General features: G+C 40.5%; 2 protein-coding genes across 4 annotated transcripts in view; both read right to left on the bottom strand.

Moving 5' to 3' along the window:
• Positions 1-7088: 7088 nt before the first annotated feature.
• On the bottom strand, positions 7089-8037 carry LOC1274748 (serine protease SP24D-like). The gene is made up of 2 exons (XM_313940.5): positions 7779-8037; positions 7089-7693 (listed from the first exon to the last, which is right to left on the bottom strand). The coding sequence occupies exons 1-2, from the start codon at positions 8006-8008 to the stop codon at positions 7183-7185; spliced, it is 741 nt and encodes a 246-aa protein (XP_313940.5). The 5' UTR covers positions 8009-8037; the 3' UTR covers positions 7089-7182.
• Positions 8038-10401: 2364 nt separating this feature from the next.
• LOC1274747 (uncharacterized) overlaps positions 10402-23182 on the bottom strand; it is a 29605-nt gene continuing 16824 nt past the window's right edge. For all 3 annotated transcript variants that reach the window (XM_001688426.2, XM_313939.5, XM_061647098.1), the window contains 2 exons: positions 21396-21559; positions 10402-12133 (listed from right to left, as the gene is read on the bottom strand). In XM_001688426.2, coding sequence (XP_001688478.1) covers positions 10937-12133; positions 21396-21559 — 1361 coding nt within the window. In that variant the 3' untranslated portion in view covers positions 10402-10936. The remainder of the gene's footprint in view (positions 12134-21395; positions 21560-23182) is intronic.

Here is a 23182-nt window from a genome sequence, read left to right as displayed (position 1 = left end):
GAAGCATAGATGGAGAGAATTAAAGTTGGTGAAATTGACGAGATCGTTAGAGCTTAATAAAGACGAGGTTGTATTTCAAATATTACAAGGGCCGAATAGTTAGTGTACAGTAGGTGCATTTCATGCCTGCATTTTTGAGGTTTTTTCTCCTATACTTTACCTGTAAATAAAATTATTTTATATTAAACGTAATGTTATATAAACAATGAACGAAACCACCTTGTAGCAGCTATTTTCCAATGTTTATTTCAAGTTAAACATCACCTCTGACAATCAGATGTAATTTATTTTTTAAATACCAAATTTCTAGAATTATTTGAGCCCGTCAGGCTGTTCTGGCCTTGTTTCATGGTCCATACTTCGCATGTCAATGGTATTTTACGATTTATTTGAGTTGTTCAATATCTGTTGATCTACGTCCATGATAAAGGAAAGTTTAAGACATGGTTAGACCAGAAAGTCCATCAGTAGAACATAATAAATTAATTAATATGCATACATCTCTGATATAATTAAATCTTAAATCGAAGTTTATTTAATCGGAATATAATTAAATATATAGTGACACTATTATATATAAAGTGACCGTAAGTAAATCGAAAGTGAAATGATCTTAATCTATTTTCTACAAAAAAAAACTTTGTAGTTTATGGCAAAAAGAGGTGGGTAGAGGATAAGAACGTCCCGGTGATCTATAGGATGGACGCGCCGGCTCCTAATAGGCTTGACGGATTCGATTCCCAACCGTTCACCCGTAGCAAGAATTGACTATCCGGTTGTACGGTAAAATAGGTATATAAATCATGTATGACTCCGTTGTGATTTTACTTTTTCAGCAAATGATTTTCCAACAGATTGAAAATGAACGTTACATAATATATGAAGGTAGGATATTTTGTAAGCTTTTTGCTAATACAAGCATGTTTGTATTCCATAAACCCCAAAATCAGCGGTCGGCAAAGTCCGGCCCGCGGGGCAAATGCGGCCCGCCGCAACATTCAATCCGGCCCGCAAAAGGATTTGAGTGATTTTGAAAGATGGGAAGAAACTATTAGTATACAAATTACAGAATATCTTTTAGAATAACATTTTATACCATCGTACTCTTTCAACTTTAATTAAAGTACTATGGAATGACGGATCGTTCGGTATGTTAGAACTCGTGTTCAATATCCCCGTAATGTTTACATGAAAAAACTTGCCTTTTTTCGGCGGGCTGTAGAACAAGCCGGTCTCGTAGTACAGTTGTCAACTCGTACGACTTAACAACATGCCCGTCATGGGTTCAATCCCCAAATAGACCGCGCCGCCATACGTAGGACTGACTATCCTGCTATGGGGGGAAATCTATTAGTCACTGAAAGCCAAGCCCACAAGTGGGTACAGGCAGGCCTTGACCGACATCGGTTGTTGAGCCAAAGAAGAAGAAGTAGAACAAAAACTAAGAGAGATAATTTCTTAACATGTACAACATTTGAAAGGTAATTATTTAAGCTTCTTTGGACAAATAAATCTAAGACTTTGGGAGTTGCCTTTCATCAGTTATTCGGAATTTTTACCACGATGGACGAAGACATGCCTATAGGCATCCTGATTTTTCGTGACAAAATTGTTAGAGTAGAGCTTTTGCATCATGTTGGTCCAGAAAAATTCGATGGAACACATGTGACGGATGTTGTACCAGTTTGCGGACTAGGGTTTTACGTCAAAATTCTGCCGAAATTCACCTTGAGCAATGCATTGAGTTTTGGCGTCATTGTTTGCCATTGCGAAGCCAGTGGACGCGATTTCTGCTTCCTGATATCTGTCTGGTAGTACAGTCGTCAACTCGTACGACGTAACAACATGCCCGTCATGGGTTCAAGTCACGAATAGACCGTGGCCTCATACGTAGGACTGACTATCCTGCTATGGTAACAATAAGTCACAGAAATCCAAGCTCACTTCACTAAGTGGGCACAGGCAGGCCTTGGCCAACGAGCGGTTGTTGTGCCTAAGAAGAAGATATGTGTGTCTATGTTTCCCAAACTATTTCTCTGTTTGGCGGGTTGCATCGATCTCCCGGCCCAAATAACCCAGTAATGTAGCCACTTGTACCTCTGTCTTCATTTTTAGCTTCTTTTAGAACCTCAAAAATGAACCTGGGCTCTTTTGCGATGCTTTGATTGTTGCCTAATAGTGCCAAGATGTTGGTGACCAAAGCGCAGAAACGTTCTTATGCGACGACAGACTTTTGTTCGCAGTCCATTTAACACGCTACGGGGTGTCATTCGTTGATCGCGCACGCTTTTAAGTTGGTTGGTTCACTGTTGGTCATCATGGTTAGAGTTCGACTGATAGAGGTGTCAAGGTGAAGGTACTGATAGAGTTTGTCTGTTGTCTCATGGGATACTAATATTCAAAGTGCAATTAATGAATTAAACCGTTATGTAATTTTAACATTGTTTCAACACAACAATAAGACTTCCGGAATGAAGGAAATCGCACACGAAATTTAATATTGATGAGATATACTAAAGCCTGGTTACAATAAATTTATTTATTTAAGTTTTGCATGCCACTTGCATTTGATGGGAGAGCATTAGACTTTCGCCAACGCAAAACATGCAATACAAAATTTTACATATAGTGAAACAGCTCCATACATTTTTACGCGATAATTTTTATATTTTGTTTTATTCGTTTTTCTTAATTTCACACAAATCAGTTGGTTTCCCTTTAAACTATTTTAGGGATATTTCTATCGTATTTGATATTCAATCCACCTGATATATCAACTCACTTTGCTTTTGTATCATCCCCGGAATATCTTTAATATTTTTTGTGGCGTGGGAGGATGGGGTCTTCAGAAGCAATATTGATCCCTTTTTGTTTTTTTTTACTGATCACATTTTTGGCCACCTATTGCCGATTCTCAAATGATTAAAGATTAGAATTAGTTTTTAAAGTAGGTATCATTAATTTTGAACCATACTTGGATGATATAATTACAGAAAAAAAACAATAATACCTAAAATATTTGTAAAAGATAAAAATGCAATAATTTAAGCGCAATAATAAAAAAAAAACCGCATTCACCTGGCCCGCGGCACTCGATCATTTACTAAAGTTGGCCCTTTGCCTCAAAAGTTTGCCGACCGCTGCCCTAAATCACATACAAGGATATGCTATCTGATTGTAAAAGGGTAAAAAGGCATAATTATGTAAAAAAAATCTGTCATAAGCTATAAAAACCTCATAGTGTAAATGTTTAATATCTTCGAAGCATATTAAACAATATATACTAGGAATAAAAAGCTTTTTTTTAAACTTGCTTTGAAAAAAAATTTCACTCGAACGATACACCAATTGAATCTAATCCAATCAATCCACAAAGAATCGCTTTGCTAAACCTTACAATGCTTTATTTTATCCCTCCCGTAAACTGATCTAACCCGCCGACAAGATTAACTCGGATTAAATCGGTTGACATAGGTGATCGCTTGAAGACGATGCTAATTGTTGCAATAAACTTGATTTACAACCTCCACCAACGCCATTTCGTAAAACTACCACACATCCACACAGACCAAATAAGCTACAATTTACCGTGACCATTTATTTCAAACCGGACCGAGACAGGCTTTAAATTGCATTGAACCGGCCTAACGAACGGTCGAAAATGGCATTCAAACTGGGTGGGTGAGAAAAAAAGGCAGGAAAAAAGTAGAATACATCAACCTGAAAGCAAGATAAATGTTCGGCATTTATGCTGGCGATGTGGCCCGCACCCGTACCCGGCTCGTGACACCGGAATGGTTTCCTTCTGAAAAGAGCATGGTAATTAATGTACGGTAGCATCGACGACGTACCGCCCTGGTATGGGTAGCATTTTATTTCGCCGTGTGAACGAGAAGCATGTGGGAGAGTGTATGTGTTTTTGAATAAAAAGCTCCAAGTTCTTGTGGCTCTATTTGAGCGGAGGCGTCACACAATTGGATACACCTCTCATCATAATTATTGACACAAAGTAAAGGTAAGCAAAGGTCGAGGTTTTTGGAGGGAGAGTTGTCGGTGTCAGCTGTTCCTGTGCCAGTGAATTGGTGGGTAATGAAAATTAACTGTAATTTACCACGCAGAATCACGCATCACGGTATGTTGGCAGGATTCCACAAATTTGATCAATCATTTAATTTATTATTTTCACAGCCGTAAATGCGAAAGGATACCTTTCAAAAGCTCCTTTCACTACATGTCTGTGTATCGTTAATGAACCATTCATGATGCCTCTCGTATAGCTATGGCTGCCTCTCGAATTCGATTAAATTGAATTGTAGTCGAATTCATGAAATTTTGTCACACAAATTAATACATCATTGCTTTCAAGTTTAAACCCCATCGTTGTACTACGTAGCTAGCTTAGCGAAGTGTGGCTTAGTTCATCATCGAGACCTAGGCTCAAACATAGGCTTTGCAAAAAGATTAAACTGATAATGCATAAAACTATATGTGATGCCGTTATGTAGTCTACAAATTTAAACACCGAGCTTATCATCGATGTAAAAAAATCGATATGGATTTTTAGTAGTAAGTCAGGAATGTCCTATTGCCCAATAATTATTTGTGCTCAAATATCATGTTGTTCGATATCCTCTGGTCCCTTTTCTATCGTGTATCTTAATAACATAGTTATTTCGTCCCTCTTTGCTCAGGTGGGTCATCATCATCATCAATTCCGGAGCCGATTCGAATGCTGGAATTGATTCCGATTCTGGAAACGATTCCAGAGTTGAATCCGGAGCCGATTCTGGAGTCGACTCCGAATCCCGAATGGATTCTGGAATTAAAATCAGCACTGGAACCGGAATCGACCAGGGAATAACAATTTGCTTCGGAAACGCAATAAGATTTGAGTCCAGAATTAGAACTAGCTCCGGAATGAGAATTAGCTCTTGATTCGAAATAATAAGTGTCGGAAGCGAAATCAGTGCGTGAATAGACCGTTTACAAGTAAATATAAATTTTCTGCCGTTATCAATACGTATTGGACCCAAACGCATACATTGTTTATACTTAGTTCAAAGTTTGTTTTCAAAACTATGTTTAAATCTTATTCTAGAAATGCATGTGGAAAATTTAATCTTAATTCTGGGGAAAAAATTCACGATATGTATGGAAATAAGCTTTTCTTTTTCAAATATAAATTCCTTCGCGGACCACGTCTGTTAACTCCACGGACCTCAGGTTGGAGACCACTGCTATACACTATACAAGTGGATGGAGTTTGTACTAGAATTAACAAAAAATGATTGTTTCATACTGTTTTATCATGTTTGTTCTCTGAAGAAATTATTAAACCAAACCTTCTGCATCTCAACTGGTCATCTGCACTCAACTGAAACAGTTGCAGAGATAATTAAAAAAAACCCTTAAAATGCATAACGTGTAAGTGTAGCAAACAGGGCAAGTATTAGCAAGTGTTGCCATGAGTTGGTTAGAGAGTATGCCTCAATCCTTGGCTCTTTTCCCTCGATGTTGACGAGCGTTTCGTTTGATCTTCCGATCACACCATGCGCATAACGCAACCAATTACCTCTTCCTTAGAACACTTGAGGCTTTCAAGGAATTTCAATTACAATTACGAATTGTACCACCTGTTTAATTACAACGTTCCTGTGACCCACTGCTGTTTGCGTCTCCGCAAATATTCGGTAAATGTTTCACTGTGGTTCGTTTTCCTCTAGTCAGCTGATGCGACTGAGTAGCTTTCCACATTGGCTAAAGCTAAACGGTTTAACATTCAAGATGAAGCAATTCAAGATAAAATGTATTGAATGAATAAATAAAATATGTGAAATAAATATTATACAAAGTGGCATTAAAATGAATTTTTTTGAAGTCTGCAAAGAACAACCTGACAAGTATCCCACAAGTCTCTTCAAATCACTTTCAAACAGCGTTGCTACAGACTCAAAGGCTACATGACTTTCTTCGAACGAAATCAAACCAGAATTCAAAGACCTTGTATCCTTTTTTTATTCCCAGAACACTGAATTCGTTACGAATTTCGTGAATGCGGCACAAGTTTTAAAAAAATTCAACACTGATCTGTCCTATACACTTAAATCCAAAGTATTGTATCACCAACTATCAACTATTGCAACAAAATTTTCATTCAAAAATCGACCACATCCTCTTAGTATTCCCATACATTATTTAAGACACAAACACTCGGTCTTAATGTCCGACAACACTTTACTCTTCAGCAAACACACTGTCGTCGTAATGAAGACATTCTATGCTGCATTATTTTCGACCACCATTCCCTCAAGATACCGAACTCTAAATTATCGAACATTCTGCTGCTCATCATCAACCCAGTACCAGAACCGCAACCAAGCTGCAGGCAACCCCCTCAAACGCTGTAGGTGTGCGCTTTGAAGTGAACTGATAGTAACAATCTTCACTCTACAGTTACAGTAGCGATTCAATCCATACCATGCCGTTTGCTTCGGGCTTAACATTTATGTCCGTTTGAAGTGGTTTCACAACTGGTAGATAGAATGTTTTATACATGTCCCATTCATGATGGTCTCTAGTGATACTTGAAAACAAAGCACAGTAGTTTGTAGAGAATGTAGTCGTTTAGTTTGGTTTTATCGAATTAACTTATATTCGAAAAGAAACGTTGTTGTACAGCCTTGTAAATGTGTCAAGCTACAAACAACCTTTTTAACAACTGAATTAAACATTTTTTACCCAGCTGATCCCGTGAACATTGTGGTAAAATGTTGAAAAGTTGGATGGTTGGTTGTTTGTATTTGTTTCGGTACTACTTTTGTCATCCTTCGCAGAAGCAACTTTTTTTCTTTTTACATTGCCTTTGCCTTCTTAGAATTGTAGGTAAACGTATTTGCCTGGTTGTATCACAACAGCTCTGAAAAGATGTTACAATACAATTTCCGCTGTGGTAGGGGCTATTACATTACACTTACTTTAATTCAATATTTTCCAAATCGTGCGAACATTTTACCAAATTGAACATCAATCAACCGAGCCCGTTTTCTTTGTAATAAAGTTACAGAAATTGTATAAAAGTACGACCTGTATATATGCATCACTTCGCCACACTTTATTCCCTTGCCTGCTTAACCAAACTCACTCGCCGTTCTCCCCTTAAGGGAAACACTTGCAAATGGCAGCTTACTCCAGGAATTGACGAATCCAGTCTAGATAGAAGGACACCTTGGCATAACCATCGGCAAAGTTTCCACCACATTGGTCAATGATGAAGTTGGCCACACCGGCCAGCTTGCCATCGTATGCGGCCGGGCCGCCCGAATCGCCATTGCACGCACCGTAGCTACCCTCCTTGTCGATGCACATCAAACCCTCGCTGATCGAGTTGCAGTTTTCGTCCTCCACCACAAACATCGACGTGTAGAGCAGCGCGGGCGAGACGGGTCCGTTGCTACCGACGCGTCCGTAACCAGAAATCACCACTTCACCGCCGAGGGGAACCTCCTGATCCATCAGCTCGATGGGCTGGATGTACTTGTCAAAGGCAAACGGTTCTTTCATCTCCATCACGGCGATATCGTGCTGGAAGTTGCCGTAGCCCTCGTGCGGGTACACTGCCCGAACCTTGAACAGCTTACCACCGGCGTTCAAGTGTGCGGACCCGGCATGAACACCAAACTTGAACGCCGGGAGGCTGGAAAAAGGTTTCCATCATTACAATTAAATCGAATCCATCTTTTTTGCAAACGACCCCGGTACGGCATCGAGTGTATACTTACAGCACATCGTCATCCATTACGCAATGGGCCGCCGTCAGGACGTGGCGATCTCCAATGATCGAGCCACCGCACCGGAAGCTGCCTTGGTAGAAGAGCGCAATCTGGTACGGCATTTGGGTGTCTTCAGCCAATTGCCCGCCGACGATGCGGTTCCAGATTGGTACGGACAGTACCGTGCCCAGGAACGCAACCAAAACCAGACCAACCACGACCGAACTACGGCGAACCATCTTGATGGATGTACTTTGCGGTAAGGGAATGAGATTTTGCCTCGCCGCTAGACCTTTTTTATATCTCTTCGGCCGGCAAGCACTGCCAGCTGATAAGCAACCGTCATCAATGCGGCGGGAATTCCTCTTGCTCTTCTGCTTCAGCCTTTCCCACGCACTTCAGAGCGCACTTCAACGCTTACCCATGCACATCCCTTTCAAGTGGCTCTCGTTCTCGCGTAAGTAAACGGGGTACGCAATTATTTGCCGCTAGAAAGCGCAGTACTAATTTAAAGTGCAAAGAAAAATCTTAAAGATATTGCTCATTTACTTGAACCGATTTGAAGAGATTATGATTAATGACAGATTATGACAATGTAAAGCTAATGTAGTCGCGAGATTCTAATTCTATATGAGCTTTATTTTAAGTATTAAATTCTAAGGGAAAATCCGATTGTCTGTTCGACAGCCCACTTCAAAAGCCAAAGTCGGTTTCGATTATCTAAGAGTTTCGAGCCCTACGGCCAAGTCGATCGCAAAAATGTTAATCGTTACGTTTCCATTTACACCGTATGCTACCTCGAAATCAAAACACCCCAAGCGAAAGGGGTTCGGGACCGTCAACGGTTCGACGCTCTTACGCCAACTACATTCAAGTTTGACCTACCTGGCTTGTAGTTAGTCCTTGTTCAACAATAATTGGGATGTGCTTGATTTGATTCCGAAATCGATCGTGCCGAAGCTTTACTCTTTAACCAAGTGAAGGAATCGTTAGCCAACAAACTAAGAATATATCTTCACCAAAGCTGTTGGAAGGACTGTTTTGTTGGATAGTTTTATATCATTTCATACTGTAACTTATCCCTAAACTACTGAACATGTAGTAAAGTTTCGACACATACAGATTTGTCTATTACTAAATATAAATTAAAGTTTCTGCAGATTAGAAAAATACCCAGCTTCCATAACCGTAACTACTCCATAACACAAAGGTACTATCGAGAGGTTACAAAGGTTAACGAGATGAATTTCGATACAAAAAACATTTCCTGAACACTTAATAAATAAGGAGACCTGAAGAGCGAATTTAAAAAAGTCTAGTTAAGTTTTACTAAATTAAAATTGAGAAATAATTAAAATAAATAGCAACCGGAGTTAATCTAGCAGTCGATTCTTGCGGCTCTAGCCCAACAAACTGGTCGGTTACTGGCTGTGCTCAATCATTCATCCGTACTAAAGCTATTAGACATAAAATAATACAGAAAGAGAACAGATCGGCATGTTCACCATCCTCATCAACCATTCAACATGTACGATCGAGAACAAAAGTTCATAGCTTCGATCGATGAAGATCGTTTGATGATATTCATTTAATTCAACATAATTCTTAAAAAATATCCCCAAAAAATCCTTGACGATTAAAACTAGATATTCAAAAATCCTTTTACTTTTTATATTTTTTATTTCTTCATTGTAGCTCATTTTCTATTTCAAAAGTCCTCCAATTCATTCCCAATCACTTAAACAAACTATTAATTTTCAATCAAGATAAGTCAATCCACATCTGCGACCTTACGAATAACTGCGTTTTACTGTAATCAGAGATAATAGAACAATATTAAAATAATTAAATAGAAATAAGGTAGTACTTACTTTAATTTATTATGTTTCTTTCAATTCAACAGTTTGAAAATTCTTGCAATGAAACTGCATAAAAAACATTCTCAATTAGCAAGAATTTTTATATCATTCCGAGAATGAGCCATTATCCCTTCCCAGCCCTTCATTTCGCATTCCCTTTCTCAGTTTCCCCAAATACTGCTAAAGTTGTTGAATTATTAAAAAATAAACATCCGTAGTTTTATCCATAAATCAATCTGATCAATGAACGCGCCCGGTTCCGACATGATCCGTTGTTGGTTTTACTTTATCCTGAAAAAAAGGCCAGACGATGGTTTTAGGATTCTTTCTTATCCAGGTTTCACGGTGTTGCACTTTGTTTGGTTTACCAAATTCGAAAAAACCCTTTCATGCAATTGAAAATTATTGCACGAAAAAAGCTTACCAAAGCTCACTGTACAAACAGCACAGCAGATCGCCTTGTTGACGATATATTAATTGTTAAAGTTTATGTTGTGCGATTGTAATGAAATCATAATGCGATATCAATTGTTTTTTTTTTTGGTTTCTGTAATCAAAAGTGAAAAAATGCAGCAATAAATATGGTCAACCGTATATCAGAGAGTTTCAATACAAGCTTGCATACAAGACACACCTTTGTGTGCAACTTGTTAGCTTTCTGTTGGGTAGGGTTCGTTGGCCAGTTTGTATTGGTTTGTAATTTGTGTTTGAAAAGAAAAAAACATCGTAGTTTTTACGCAATATTAAAGGAAACTGCTTTTCATATCCCAACATGCAATGTGTAGAACATATATGTTTGTATTTATTCATCATTTACTAGTATAATTTAACTCATCTCTTATTTACACCATTTCCTATCAACCTACCTACGACGTTCGCTAGCTATCCCGTGTAAAACGGTAAATTCACTTCATATCAGCCATTACGGTTCCAAAATTAAGTCTTTTCTCATGCCACTTCGTCCTAGCTTGACTGCAAACAGTTCCACCAAATAATTGCTAGTAAGTAAAACAGCTATTTGGGTTTAATCGTAACCATCATTGCGAAACAATTCACGGCAAATTAAACCTTTGTGTTGTTTAAAATCTAACAGCCTAACTTATTCTAAGAAATAATGCAGTTATTCTATGAGAGTCAACAAGCTAAGAGAGGCTATTTGGTTTGATTGAGGAATGGAAAAATTGGCTTAAGCGCTATCGTTCATATGTCTCATCTTTACGCTCAACGTCTTTTTTCGCTTTCGACACGAGCAACCGTTCTCGTGCGATTTAGCGACGACAAAGTACAACCGTACCTCGGCACAAGCTGCTACGCGTCCAGATCGATAATTTCGTCCTTAATGCTCACATACGGATGCAGCAAATGTGGTGGCACCGGATCCATCTCATCATCGTCCTCGTCCAGCTTTGGCCGTTTACCCGACCCATAGTCATCGTACGGGTACGTGTTGCTGTCCGAATTCTCCCCTCCATAGTAGGAAGACACATTATCCATGCTTAGATGTCGCTCCGAGCCAACCGATCCCGCATGCCCACCAACACCATTTCCGCCTACGCCTCCCCCACCCCCTCCAGCCCCGTCACTAAGCTGAGAAAAATGCATCTTGATGATATGCTTCGAGAAGTTGGAGATCACAAACCGATCGCCCTTCTTCGTTGGCAGCTTCGACACCTTTATCTGCACCGCACACATGGGACACTTAATGAATGCGTTGTAGCCGTTGGTCTCGTAGGTCACGTTGATCATTTCCTCCGTGATCTGCAGCTTAATGGGTTGCTTTTCGCTCCACATGTCGATCAGCTTGACAATGCAGCCCTGAATCTTCTTGATGCGCTCCTCGTCGCTGAGCGGAGGGAACACGGTTGCCTGCTCGAATGCGAGTGGTGAGTTTTTGTGCGACATTTTCATCTCGGACAGCATCTGCTCTTGTATCTCTGTCAGCGGTTGCTGATGCATTCGGACGACTTCTTGCAGCAGCTGCTGCTGTTGCTGCAAAAGTTGCTGCTGCTCCTTTTGCTGCTGGTGCTCTTTCTGCTGGTGCTGTTGTTCTTTCTGATGCTGTTGCTGCTGCTGATGTTGCTGCTGAGCTAAAAGTAGCCGATGTTCGCGCTCACGCTCACGCTGTATCGTCAGGTCGGCGGGTAGACGGAGCGCCGGTTCTGGCCGTTGTATTTCACTAGCCACCTTGGTGTAGTTGAGATACGCGCTTATCTGCAGCAGCAGCTTACGGTGGCCAGGAACGAGCCGAAACTCGCGTGCCGGATCGCTGCAGAAGATGTGGAAGTAGAACTGTGTCGCCGGTACCAGGTGGATCAGCTCTTCCCGAGCGAAACGCTCCATATCAATGAAGTCATCGTCATTCAAATTTCGCAGACTGCTTTCCGCCTCATAGCCGCACATCTTTAGCAGATTCTTCAGATAGATAGGTACCGGGCCACAGACTTTCTCTATCCGACCCCAGTCGATGCGCGAAGGTTTCTGCGGGGACGTTGGTGAGAATCGATCCTAAAACAAAAAATAAAACAAAATAAACAAATAAACCAATCAGTTTTCATAAATCTATGTTTCGTTTTTTTGTTACTTCAAATTGTATTGAATTGTACATCCTAATGTTACATGTTTCTAAGCAAATTCTACGAAATCATCTTACGAACTTTTTGTGTGTCATGTTATATCATTGATTATGTCATGTTTGCGCACAAATGTAACAAAGTCTACAATGTAACATAATGTAGATTATCGTATTATCTCACTATCTGTTATCTATTAAAAAACCTCGGTAGCAGTTTCATCGATTATTTTACGGCGGGATTACAAACTTTATTGCAAAGATAATACTTTCTAGTTTGTAGATTAAGCGGGTCGCCTTTGATATCGTTTCTTCGTATTTCAGATTCAAAAACCTTGAGATAGAAAATTAAAAATAATGTTTTCGAATAAGTACAAAAATATTATAAGTAATTAGCGCTGTTAACCATCATTTTTACTCGACCACGCTTGTATTATGTGTTACATAATATAGATACAGGTAATACGTACAACAGATTTTACAAAAATACAAATTCATGAACATGCTCAACATCATTTACCAACATTATTTTGATAAGATTCTGCTTTCAAAGCAATTTAACCACAAACTTGGGATCGCTTTACAGACACACTCAAATGCACAATAAAAACAAACAAAATCACCAGTCTGCTAGAAATCTCAAAGATAATTTTCTAGTGGAACAAATACCGCGATCGATATTTCCCAATGACTAATGAAACTATGCAATCAATGGTATGCGGTGAGTGTCTGAACCATACATACCACGTCATATTCTTCAGTATCAAGTAGATAGATATGCCACGCGCGGTATCATATTCACCGTGACTATATTTGGTATGCAGGCAACAACAACACTCATCGGATTGTATTACGTATGGCATCAACGAAAGCTGCCAATATTGGATGCTGATACAATCGTACCATTTAATAGCGGAGCCTTAGTTCAGTTAAACCTTGTTTCAACAGCTGATAAGATCTACTTAGAAACTAATATGCTTTATTTTTTAATAGAAAACGTCTCTTGCAAAGATAGGAATGAAAATAGACTAATTATCATTATTTTAGAACGGTAGATATTCAATAATAAGACTTTTGTATTAAAAATTTGTGTAAATATCGTGTCAAAACACAATAATATTGTCACATTGCGTAGTCTTTGTATCGTTGTTCATAACAAGTTCGATTCACGTAAGACATATTCACTTGCCATTTACCAGCCAGTACAATGTAATTAAATGTTTCACATCATGGTTGTAATAGAAACAATGCTATAGAATTACATTTCAACATTAGCAAAATGCCACAGTGATGGGAAAATATATATAAAATTGGATTTCAACAATTTGTGCACCACTGTTTTATGGACACTGTGATCGTTGCCAGTCAAAACGACTGATTTGGAATATAAACTAGAATTACAATCCGTTTTATAGGCTCGCTATAGTCTGCAAAAACTATAAACATTGATCTTTCACAGCCATGAGGTGATTAGTATTGGGCAATATACTCTTGATTTACCATTTCTTCATTTACTAGGCGTAACGTCCTACGTGCCTACATGCCGGTCTATAAAGGCTTACGAGACGTATTTAGTGCCACGCAGCCGAATAGTAAGTCGGGGGTACAACCCGTCCATATGACGACTGTACTTCGGGATCGCCCAACCAGGCTAGTTTTACAAAAAGTTCGTATAATTAAAATTGAATTAAAATTATTTTCGAAGAACTGTGGATGCCCGTCGTGTGTTCAAGACCCGAATGGACCGTGCCTTCCTTCACTGAAAGCCAAGATCATTTGTGGTAAAAGCAGGTCTATTCCGATAACGGTTGTTGGGCTCTTATTTAGAAGAATAAGAGTATCGAATGTCCGGGAAAAAATTACAATGGGGTTACAAGGGACGAAGATTGACAACACAACCGATACGGTAACATAATTAAGAAAACATGATTGTGTAATTGTTAATTAGTTTTTAATTTGATTTAATTAACTAGTTAGCTATCTAAAGGGAGTATTATTATCTATGGTTACAGATACTAGTGTACATGCATAAACGATAATTCGAATTTTTTTCACCAACATTATCACATCTGTCTTCTTCTTTGTAACACCAGCCACAATTTATGTAGAAATGCTTACTTATTTTTACCATCTGAAGGATCACCAGTGCGTCGAAAGCAAGAAGGAGCACATAGGGAATAGCTTCCTGTTTAACTTGACTGATAATGATCACTGCTTGAGTCGTGACTTGTATTAACACGTAAGTAAAACCCTCCTAGAGATGTTTTACTTTACCCCCGTTCTGATTAGGTATTTGACTTTGATTTAACCACACCATAGCTAGTGGGAGCTGAATCAGGCGTTAAGAACTGTACCAAGAGATATGTAGTTAATACTAATTTGTAACTATCTTATTTCTTATTATTTATCACCAAAAGTGTTAATTTCCATTTCTGCTGAGCTAAGATGCCTTCTTTTCAAACAAATTGAGTACAACACTTTAAATGCAATAAGAAATGAATATCACAAGTCATCAGCAACCAATAAACAGTTGATTTCGATCATCACGATAAACGATACATATTCGTCTAGGCTCGAGTGGCGCGCCTTTTCGGCATCTTAAAAAAAAACACAAACCCAAAAAACTCATTCCCTTTTGTCGATCGTACTGAGGTGATAAGGAAATTTCTCATCTCCAAGCAAACATGTATTCATGGATTTAACATATTCAGCACACCCATCAATATTCATAATTTCGTCAACCCTTACCAGCACCTACTTGCCACCAATTCCCTCTGCCAGCTGATAAAAAGACTGAAAATGAAAAACAAAACTCGCGTGATCAATCGCTGAAAAACGCTTACTTGCCACCACACCACTTCCTGAGGCTTCGAATTGAACATATTCTCGTGGTGGAAGGATGAGAACATGGGTGTTAGGTTGGTGTAATGTATGCGCCGCACATCAACGGGTTGCCGCTTGCAGTTTATTCCCAAAACCCTGGAATACATAATATTCTCCCCGATTACTGATCACGTGTATTCTGTGTACGAACGGGCAGGCAACTCTCCCTGAGAACGCACATAAAACTAACTAGGAGAGGAGTAAGGCAGGCTAACTCCCAGCTCTGACCGCCCAGAGAAGACGAAGATATGATTATCACAATGCATTTCATTACTCCATGGCTCTGGAGCTTTTGTCATTAAAAATTCTCCTGCTCCTGAGAAGGAGTACCCGCAGCACATCACGCTCATCACGCAACGCAGGAACAGGAAGCGTAATATTCACGCGGGAAACACAACTGGTCTACGGGGGTGCAGAAAGAGGGCAGAAGAAGCTGGAACCCCAATCAATACCCGAGCAACAAGCATTCATTCAAACACCCAAAACGGAAAACATCCAGCACCCGGCCCCATCGGCCACAAAAACTATGTCAAGACATAGACACACTACACCACAGACGAACCCTGGGCCCGCTGGAGGTGGAATAAATACATCTGCAATTTACAGTAAGACGGCGCGCACGGGGCTAGACATGAGCTCCATTGGCATAATGTTTTATTGAACACCGCCCATACCCATATGCTGGTGTCGCCGAACGAGGGATCCGACGGGACGGGACAGAAGCCGAAGGTACGTACTACATGTGCATTGTAGTTCTCTCCATGATGGCGCAGCGCTAAATGTGGCACTTTGAACCACCGAGGAAAAAGAAACCCACACCTCACCGATGTGTTTCTGCAAGTCTGTCAATCATTGGCAGTAAAACCCATGAGCTTTAGCGTTTTGCATTGCTCTGAACATTAATTTTCGGTGTAGCACGTTAAGAGAAAACGAAGCATCGTACCAACTCGCTGGCGAAGCATGACTTCAACAGAGAGCAGTACTTTTATGAACCAATTTAAATGCCAACATGTAGATATGTACAGCATGTAACGAGCACTACGATTTATTATGCTCGCGTTCATAATCGCGTTAAAAATCGTATCTGCACAAAGTGAGCGTTCTGGTGGAGGTTTAGTTTTTACGTTTTGTAATGAACTGCTGACCCTGGCAAAAATCGATTTCAACCAGGTCGAGAACATGTTAAACGTAGAAACAATTCAGCATGGAAAATTGCAATCGTGTTAAAAAATAATGAATATGCAAAACAACTAAACTTTTATGTTCTTGTAGAGGTACACTTTGCTTTTTTTATTACAAACTGCATCCCACATGGGCATGATCCTGTTGGAAACAAACCATTCCAATATGCTTTCTATTGTTCTACCTAATGAACCATAACAGAATAGAATATGACTCAGTATTGTACAGTTAATTTGTTTGGAATTATTTTCTGACACGTTCAATAATTTTAAGAAAAGAGTCATATAATGGAACAGTTCTATCACTTGGTGGAATGTTTCAACTGGTGTAGTGTAATTGTGCAAGCATTATGTGAAGGTTAGCATTCGTTTAATAGTATCTGTTAATTATTAATAACGATCGATTCGCTGCCACAGTGTTATTTCTTGTGATTCCCGAAAGAAGGCGACACAGACAGTGTTTAGTGTGGTCAACGTCTATCACTGAACGGGTTGAACATTGCCGAAGGATCCCGATCTAGGCTAAGCGAAAGATGCAAGGTCACTCTTTCGTCAAAGCCCACGACAAGTGACGGATTTTTTAGCGTCTCTACCGAAAAAATAAGTCATAAGACAGCTTAAAAAACGCTTGTTTTAACTTAAAAAATATTTACCAACTGGCGAAAGAAAGAGTCCTATTGCAGTGTGCAACAGTATCTGTCAATCGAATAGGGCAATTGTGCAAATAGACTGTGCAACTTATAAACTTAGGTCTCATTTACATTTCGAGACACAAAAGGACAAATCAATTACATTTGAATACACATTAAAATTTCTGGACAGCGATAGCGCTTTTAAATGTCTAATAGGTACAACAACATTGCTTAGTAACAGTGGATCAATTCGTTCAGTAAACAATTTTATCATGAAAATTCCTTGACTGCTCATGTCTATGCTAACAAGCTACAAAACAAGCTACAATATTTCGAGCGCAGTAAATATTTTTATTTCTTGCGTTAGACGGAATAACTTTAGAAACCCTAAGCTCGTGTGCTCTGTCGACATGTATGGTCGAACATAATTTTCGCTTACAGGGGTTTCCCGGAATTCTCACAGTTGTGAGACACTTTATTGACTCTTTCTTACGTTAAACTTAATGTAATGGGAATTGGACTCTATAGCACCCTTAATGGACAAGTCCAATAGAAATTTCCAAGGAGCCTGTCCAAAAAACGTCCCATAGAGTCAAATTTCCATCATATGAAGTTCACTTCCCATGAGAAAGAGTCAACGAAGAGTTCCACAACTATGAGAACCCCTGAAAAGCCCTGTAATTCTTCAATTATTTCCTTCAAGCTTTTATTTTTTAATTACCCTTAAGCAGCTTGTATATGAACACGACTGTTAAAGATACATACTATACATTGGCTTTGACGCGTCTATTGGTAGACTATCGGGCATCCAAAAATAGTTTACAATATTACTATTTGTAGTAGTTTAAATTGGAATGATTTCTATTATCGTTGAGTTATTTTACTCCCCGCTAAGTGATACTTCTTGTGTGCCATCAGCAACTGTTGCCAAATACAAATACTATCACATTTCCTCCTTCATGAAAGCATGGCATTGTGGCATGGCTTCAAACAAACAGAATAAATGAAAAATACCCATTTACATGTACTATCCAACGAGCGGTCTTATTGCTCACACGGGTTTGTGCGGGCATGAAATATTTTTTAACCACATACCGAGTACTTTCGACACCACTTTGCAATGTGTTGTAAGCGCAATGAATATATTGCATTATACTGTCTGTGTCTCCCGTGGCACAGCAAATGCAAATCCGTCACACGACGGGGCACTAAACCGTGGAGTTTTTTGCTGGATATTAAGTACAAAAGTGTCGATTCAGCACAAACACACCAAGTAATATCCACTAGCTGTCGCAGCAGTGCCACGTAGCGCTTAAAGAATGGCTTCAATATTCTGCTACTACGTCGCCGGAACAGATACGTTAAGCGCAAGAAGCTGATCGCGCAATATGTGTATTATTATTTTTTTCATTATTTTGAAATCTACAAAATGAGACCAATAAAAAAACAATCAACAATAGGCATACCAAAAGTAGGCTAAAGAAGCAAAACACAAATTAAACTTCACAAAACCATCAAAAGGCCACCCCGTATCGGGCGCAAGAAGTTAGTGGCGGTGTGAATATGCGCGAACCAATTTCGAAATACGCGCCAAGCACTCGGAACGAAAAATACCACACAATGGAAGACTAGAGTGAAGCCGTTGCCCAAGGCCCTCCATCGCCCCGACAGCCACGGCGCAGCATAATAGTATTCGGTCGTAGTAATAGTTAGAAACGGTAGTAGTAGCAGAAGTAGTGGGAAAGCGTTATCCCACCAAACGGCTACCGTAATAGCGGCCATCGACAACACTCAAAACCCCTACTTCTCTTCAGCCCTCTGTGGTGCCCCGCTTAGGCTGTCTAGTTGTATTACAACAATAAAAACTACCCACCACCGAATGAGGCCAAGCCCGCGCGCGCACGCCAGCAAACAGTGCAAGCGCGATGTACGCCAGCGTACGCAACCGGCCGTCGAAGAATATACTCTGTCAGCCATCAGAAAACGGCCAGAGACAGTTTGTGGAAAATCATAATCATAATAAATACGGAATCGCGCCACGCGAGCGGCCTCCGAAACCAGGCCAGCTCTACCGAGAAGGGCCCACTGCGCAGGGTTTTATTATTCGCTCGAAGAGGGGAGCAAACGAAACTCCTATTCCTATTCCAAATGATAAATGAGCAACCGCTGAGCAGGCACAATACGCCTCGGGAGAAGTGAATAACAGTGTGGCCGGCGGGGCCCCTTGTGCATCGGCCGCACGGGTGCAACGCAAAACGAGTGTTAAGCGCAGTGCGCTTTTGTGCCGCTCCAAGCGATGTAGGATATTGGAGAAAATCATCTCTATCAGTCTTCGTCGTCTCCAATCCATCAAGGTTTAACGCCGGGTTTTTGGGGCGCAAACAAACGACCCGAAACACTCAACCGGCTTCTACTATCTAGCCCGCAAGCAATGGACCCGCAGACAGTGTGCGCACAAGCGGTCGAAATCTTGGCGCAATGTATTCCGAATACGCTTAACTTGCTGATTAACCTCCCTGCTGGCTGGCGTAACTGCGGACGGCGGAGCCGCTGTCACAAGTTTGGAACTCGTTCTCCCTCAGGGAATATTGGTTGACCCTCGGCGTGCATAGTAATGATGGGTAGTGTGGAGGAACACGGACCCTAACAACTGCAGGTCAACTTCGGTACGGCCATTTCCTGCTTATCGCGGGGGCACGGTGACGCGTGGTGCTGCCATTCGGTATTCGGTCACCGAAAACCACTGTAACACATCCGTTTCGCATTGAGAAGGCCATTATTATTCTCCGGTACGCACTTTCGCGATAAGCGACCACTCGGGGTAGGCCATATTATCGTGTATCTGCCTTCTTGATAGTATTGCGCTGTAATTATTATTATTATTTGCTCGTTTGTAACATTCCAGTTCTAGGCACTCCACCAGCCATGGTGGTACTGGTGGCTACGTTGGTACTGACAGCAAGAATGTCATTTCAATATTCCCATCGTTGCGGGTGTTTCCCGTTTGTAGTTGTTATCTTGCCTAGTGGTCACATCTTTTGTGCTGTTTTGTGCCATTTAAGTACCACCGTCATTACTGGATCTATCGGCCGTTTTCCTGGGTCAGCGAGACTTTTGCTGTTAATTGATAGTGCTTAAATGAATACACACATAGCTACACTGTGTCGTTGTCTGCAGTTCAAACATGATAAGAGTATTGCAAACATATTTCTAGATCACGGTTACAGTTTAGGCGAGCAAAGCAAATGAAATAGGCATATTTCACGACATGAGAAGGGGAAATGACATGAAAAAGAAAGTCTTTGAAAGTTCATGGAAATTATTACACTACTGTACATGTGCTTCGGATAGTATTTGCCACTATTTCGAATAACTTTTCCTTTCAATTTAATATAATTTCTACGTATATAAAGTACTATCAAAAGATTGTTCACCACTTTAAAATATTTAAGCCAGAATTTAATTATAAATATAAATAATTGAATACCATAAGAACAAACGTTAAACGGAGAGGAGAGCTAGATGGTTAAGCTACACAAAATACAAAATACAAAATCCGAATCATTACAGTACCAAGTGAATGGAAACAGAACAAAGTTAATGGTCCGGTTACGGAATACATTTAGATCATATTATGCGGAGCAGAGACATCGTAGAAGACGTTGAGGGCTAGAAGAGAAGGCCCAGATTCATAACGGTAGTTGAATCATTTACAGAAAACATATGCGCGATCATTTGTAATAAATGTCAATTATTATAACTCAACAAATTACACTACACCAAATTACTACGAGCCGTAAACGTGCTAGTACATGAAGAAACACGATACACTTGATGCAACGGGTTAAGCTCCAAATGAATGACGCTCAACACTGAACACAAGCCCGAAATACTAACCCCTAATCTGTCTATCGGATCAAGGTTTTAACGGACGATCAATTCTTATGTTCGACATGGTTAGTTTAAAATCAACAATATAAAACGGCAGTTGGTGGTAAAGTGGCTTAACGATTGACGCGCCGTCTTCTGTAAAGGCCGCACATGTTTCGATTCTCGTCTATATCGTCTCCCCGTAGCAAGGTCTTGAATAGCTGACTGTTTGTGATACAATTAAGTCTAGTAAACGTGCACAAGGCCGACATGACCGATTTTAATAAATTTCGAATTTAGTATTAAAACAAGCAATTAAAAATATCTTGGAGATTAACTACACGAACATATCAAGTAATGTTTGAAAATGTAGTCTAAATGCAAAGAGCTTAAAAAGGGAAACTTACGTGGGTATTTTGTACAACATACATCATTAGTCATTATTTCCACAAGCTGTACGACTAGTTGTCTCGAATCAAATAAATCCCCCAAAAATGTGTTCCAAACTTGTGTTAATGTTCGGACAAAATCTGGCCGAACGAAAGCGTATAGACAGCAAACCCATCACAACCCATATGGTTTTCTACTTCAAATCATCTGAGTCATCCCTTCCCCAGTCCCCCAGTTCTTACCTTTTCGTCCAGCTGCAGCTCCGCAAAGGCGGGCCGTTCCGTTAGGTTCTCCTTGTACTCCTCGTACCGCTGTAGGAACTTGGCCCGCTTGCCGATGCGTGGTATTATCTCCTTGATCATATCGTACTTGAGGCACTTGAAGGCAGCTTCATCAATTTCCTCCTCTGGTGGTGTGTGGTGACGAATAAGTCAGTGGACCACGAAACGCAGTATTCCCGCATTATGGAATAAATTACGGCAGACGATACGGAAAATAGGCCCAGAGCGCCATATGAACATGAAAAACAGAGAGGAAAGAGATAGGTTGGAATATGAAATGATAAGTTGACGATCGGCAAGGAGAGAAAACGAAGAGAAGAAACTGAAAAGCAGGGCATCGCATAAACGAATAAAAGTGCCATAGCCACAGTCAAACGTCGTGTGGAGTAGTGACGGAAGAAGCGGTTCGATTCAAACGTCGTACTGTGCAAGCTGTAATGCAACTTACACATGTTGGAGTCGGGAAAGGGGAACGGCACAGGGAACGCACATTTTCTTTTAGTACTACTTGCAGCGCTGTGACGATGATGGTGTGGTTGCTTGGTTTAAGTGCGCATTATATGTGCTGGAAATGGGACCTTGCAAGGCGGCAGAAACTCTGAATATGAGCCGTAGTAACACCGTAATGCAGGCGGGTGCAAAAGAAGAAAAAAAAACGTTCACCATTCAAAGCTGCAAGACGGAGGGTCGACGCCGTGGTAATAATGATTGCAGAGGCACCAGCGAACAGATCACTCTCGTATTTCCTGCCAAGTGGCACCTAAAACTAACTGGGTGCAATGGGTGTTGCGCGGTGTTGGTGTATCTATTGCGATTGTGATACGATTATGGATCAACAGTTGTCACAACCGAACTCTTCGGCAGTTGTCTTTGCAGGCAGTGCTTGTGGCTTGCGCGATTCGCACACATACACACACAAACACATGATCGTGTGCGATCAGACGCACGGAAAATTACACCAATTGCTACGACACGACGGCCCTAAGGAGGAAGTATTGCGCTCAAGCTTACGCAAGAGCGTAATACTAGCCGTCCCGCAACATATCGCATACGAGGGGCCAACGTGCACCACATACACGCAATAATGTAGTGCAGCCGTTTCATGTTCTGTGCATTTTCGTGATCAATCCCTCCAGTTTTTTTTGCAAAGCCCTTTCTCGTACATCTAAGGTAAACGTGGAATTTGACGAAAGGGAATGGATAAAAAGTAGAAAAAAGTAGAAACAGTGCCTAAGCTGCATGCTGTCGTAAAAGCTTCCTGTCCACAAAAGGGCCTCACACGATAAGGGTGGACATGCGAGTGAGTGACGGACGCCTCCCGTAAGCTTCAAGCTGCAGTTAGCAGTTAGCGCACACGCGAATGTGATTTTGTGCCCTTCGAGGGGGATGAAGTGCATGAAAGGCAGCGAGTCATAGTTTAGGGAAATGCAGTCGTTTCGAACGAATCGCCATCGAAATCAACACAATTTGCCGGTTTTCGCAATGAATGATAATGGCAGTCATTGTCATGGTACGGCGCATGCTCACTGCTTGTGTTTGGCGAGCCTGACAGTGCTGAAAAGAGCACCGTTAACAACAGAAGTTGATGGTGATGGTGCGTTTGGGAAAATTGAAAAGCAACAAAAAATGCAACGGAGAGTAGAACCAATTTGCTGGTAATGCTTTTGTCGTGCCAACGTACGGCAAATATATTGAATATCTGGCAGTATTCCATCGATTCCGTAATGGGACAACATTTGGAAGCAGGA

Source organism: Anopheles gambiae, chromosome 2, assembly GCF_943734735.2.
Source record: "Anopheles gambiae chromosome 2, idAnoGambNW_F1_1, whole genome shotgun sequence".
Classification (NCBI taxonomy): domain Eukaryota; kingdom Metazoa; phylum Arthropoda; class Insecta; order Diptera; family Culicidae; genus Anopheles; species Anopheles gambiae.
Note: the sequence above shows the minus strand (reverse complement) of the source record. Positions and strands in the feature narration are given on the sequence as shown.

Bases quoted from the DNA above. Each gene is read 5' to 3' on its own strand.
- LOC1274748 (XM_313940.5), bottom strand. From the start codon at position 8,008: ATGGTTCGCCGTAGTTCGGTCGTGGTTGGTCTGGTTTTGGTTGCGTTC. The intron at 7,694-7,778 runs GTAAGTATACAC...ACCTTTTTCCAG, and splicing joins GTAATGGATGACGATGTGCT to CCTCCCGGCGTTCAAGTTTG.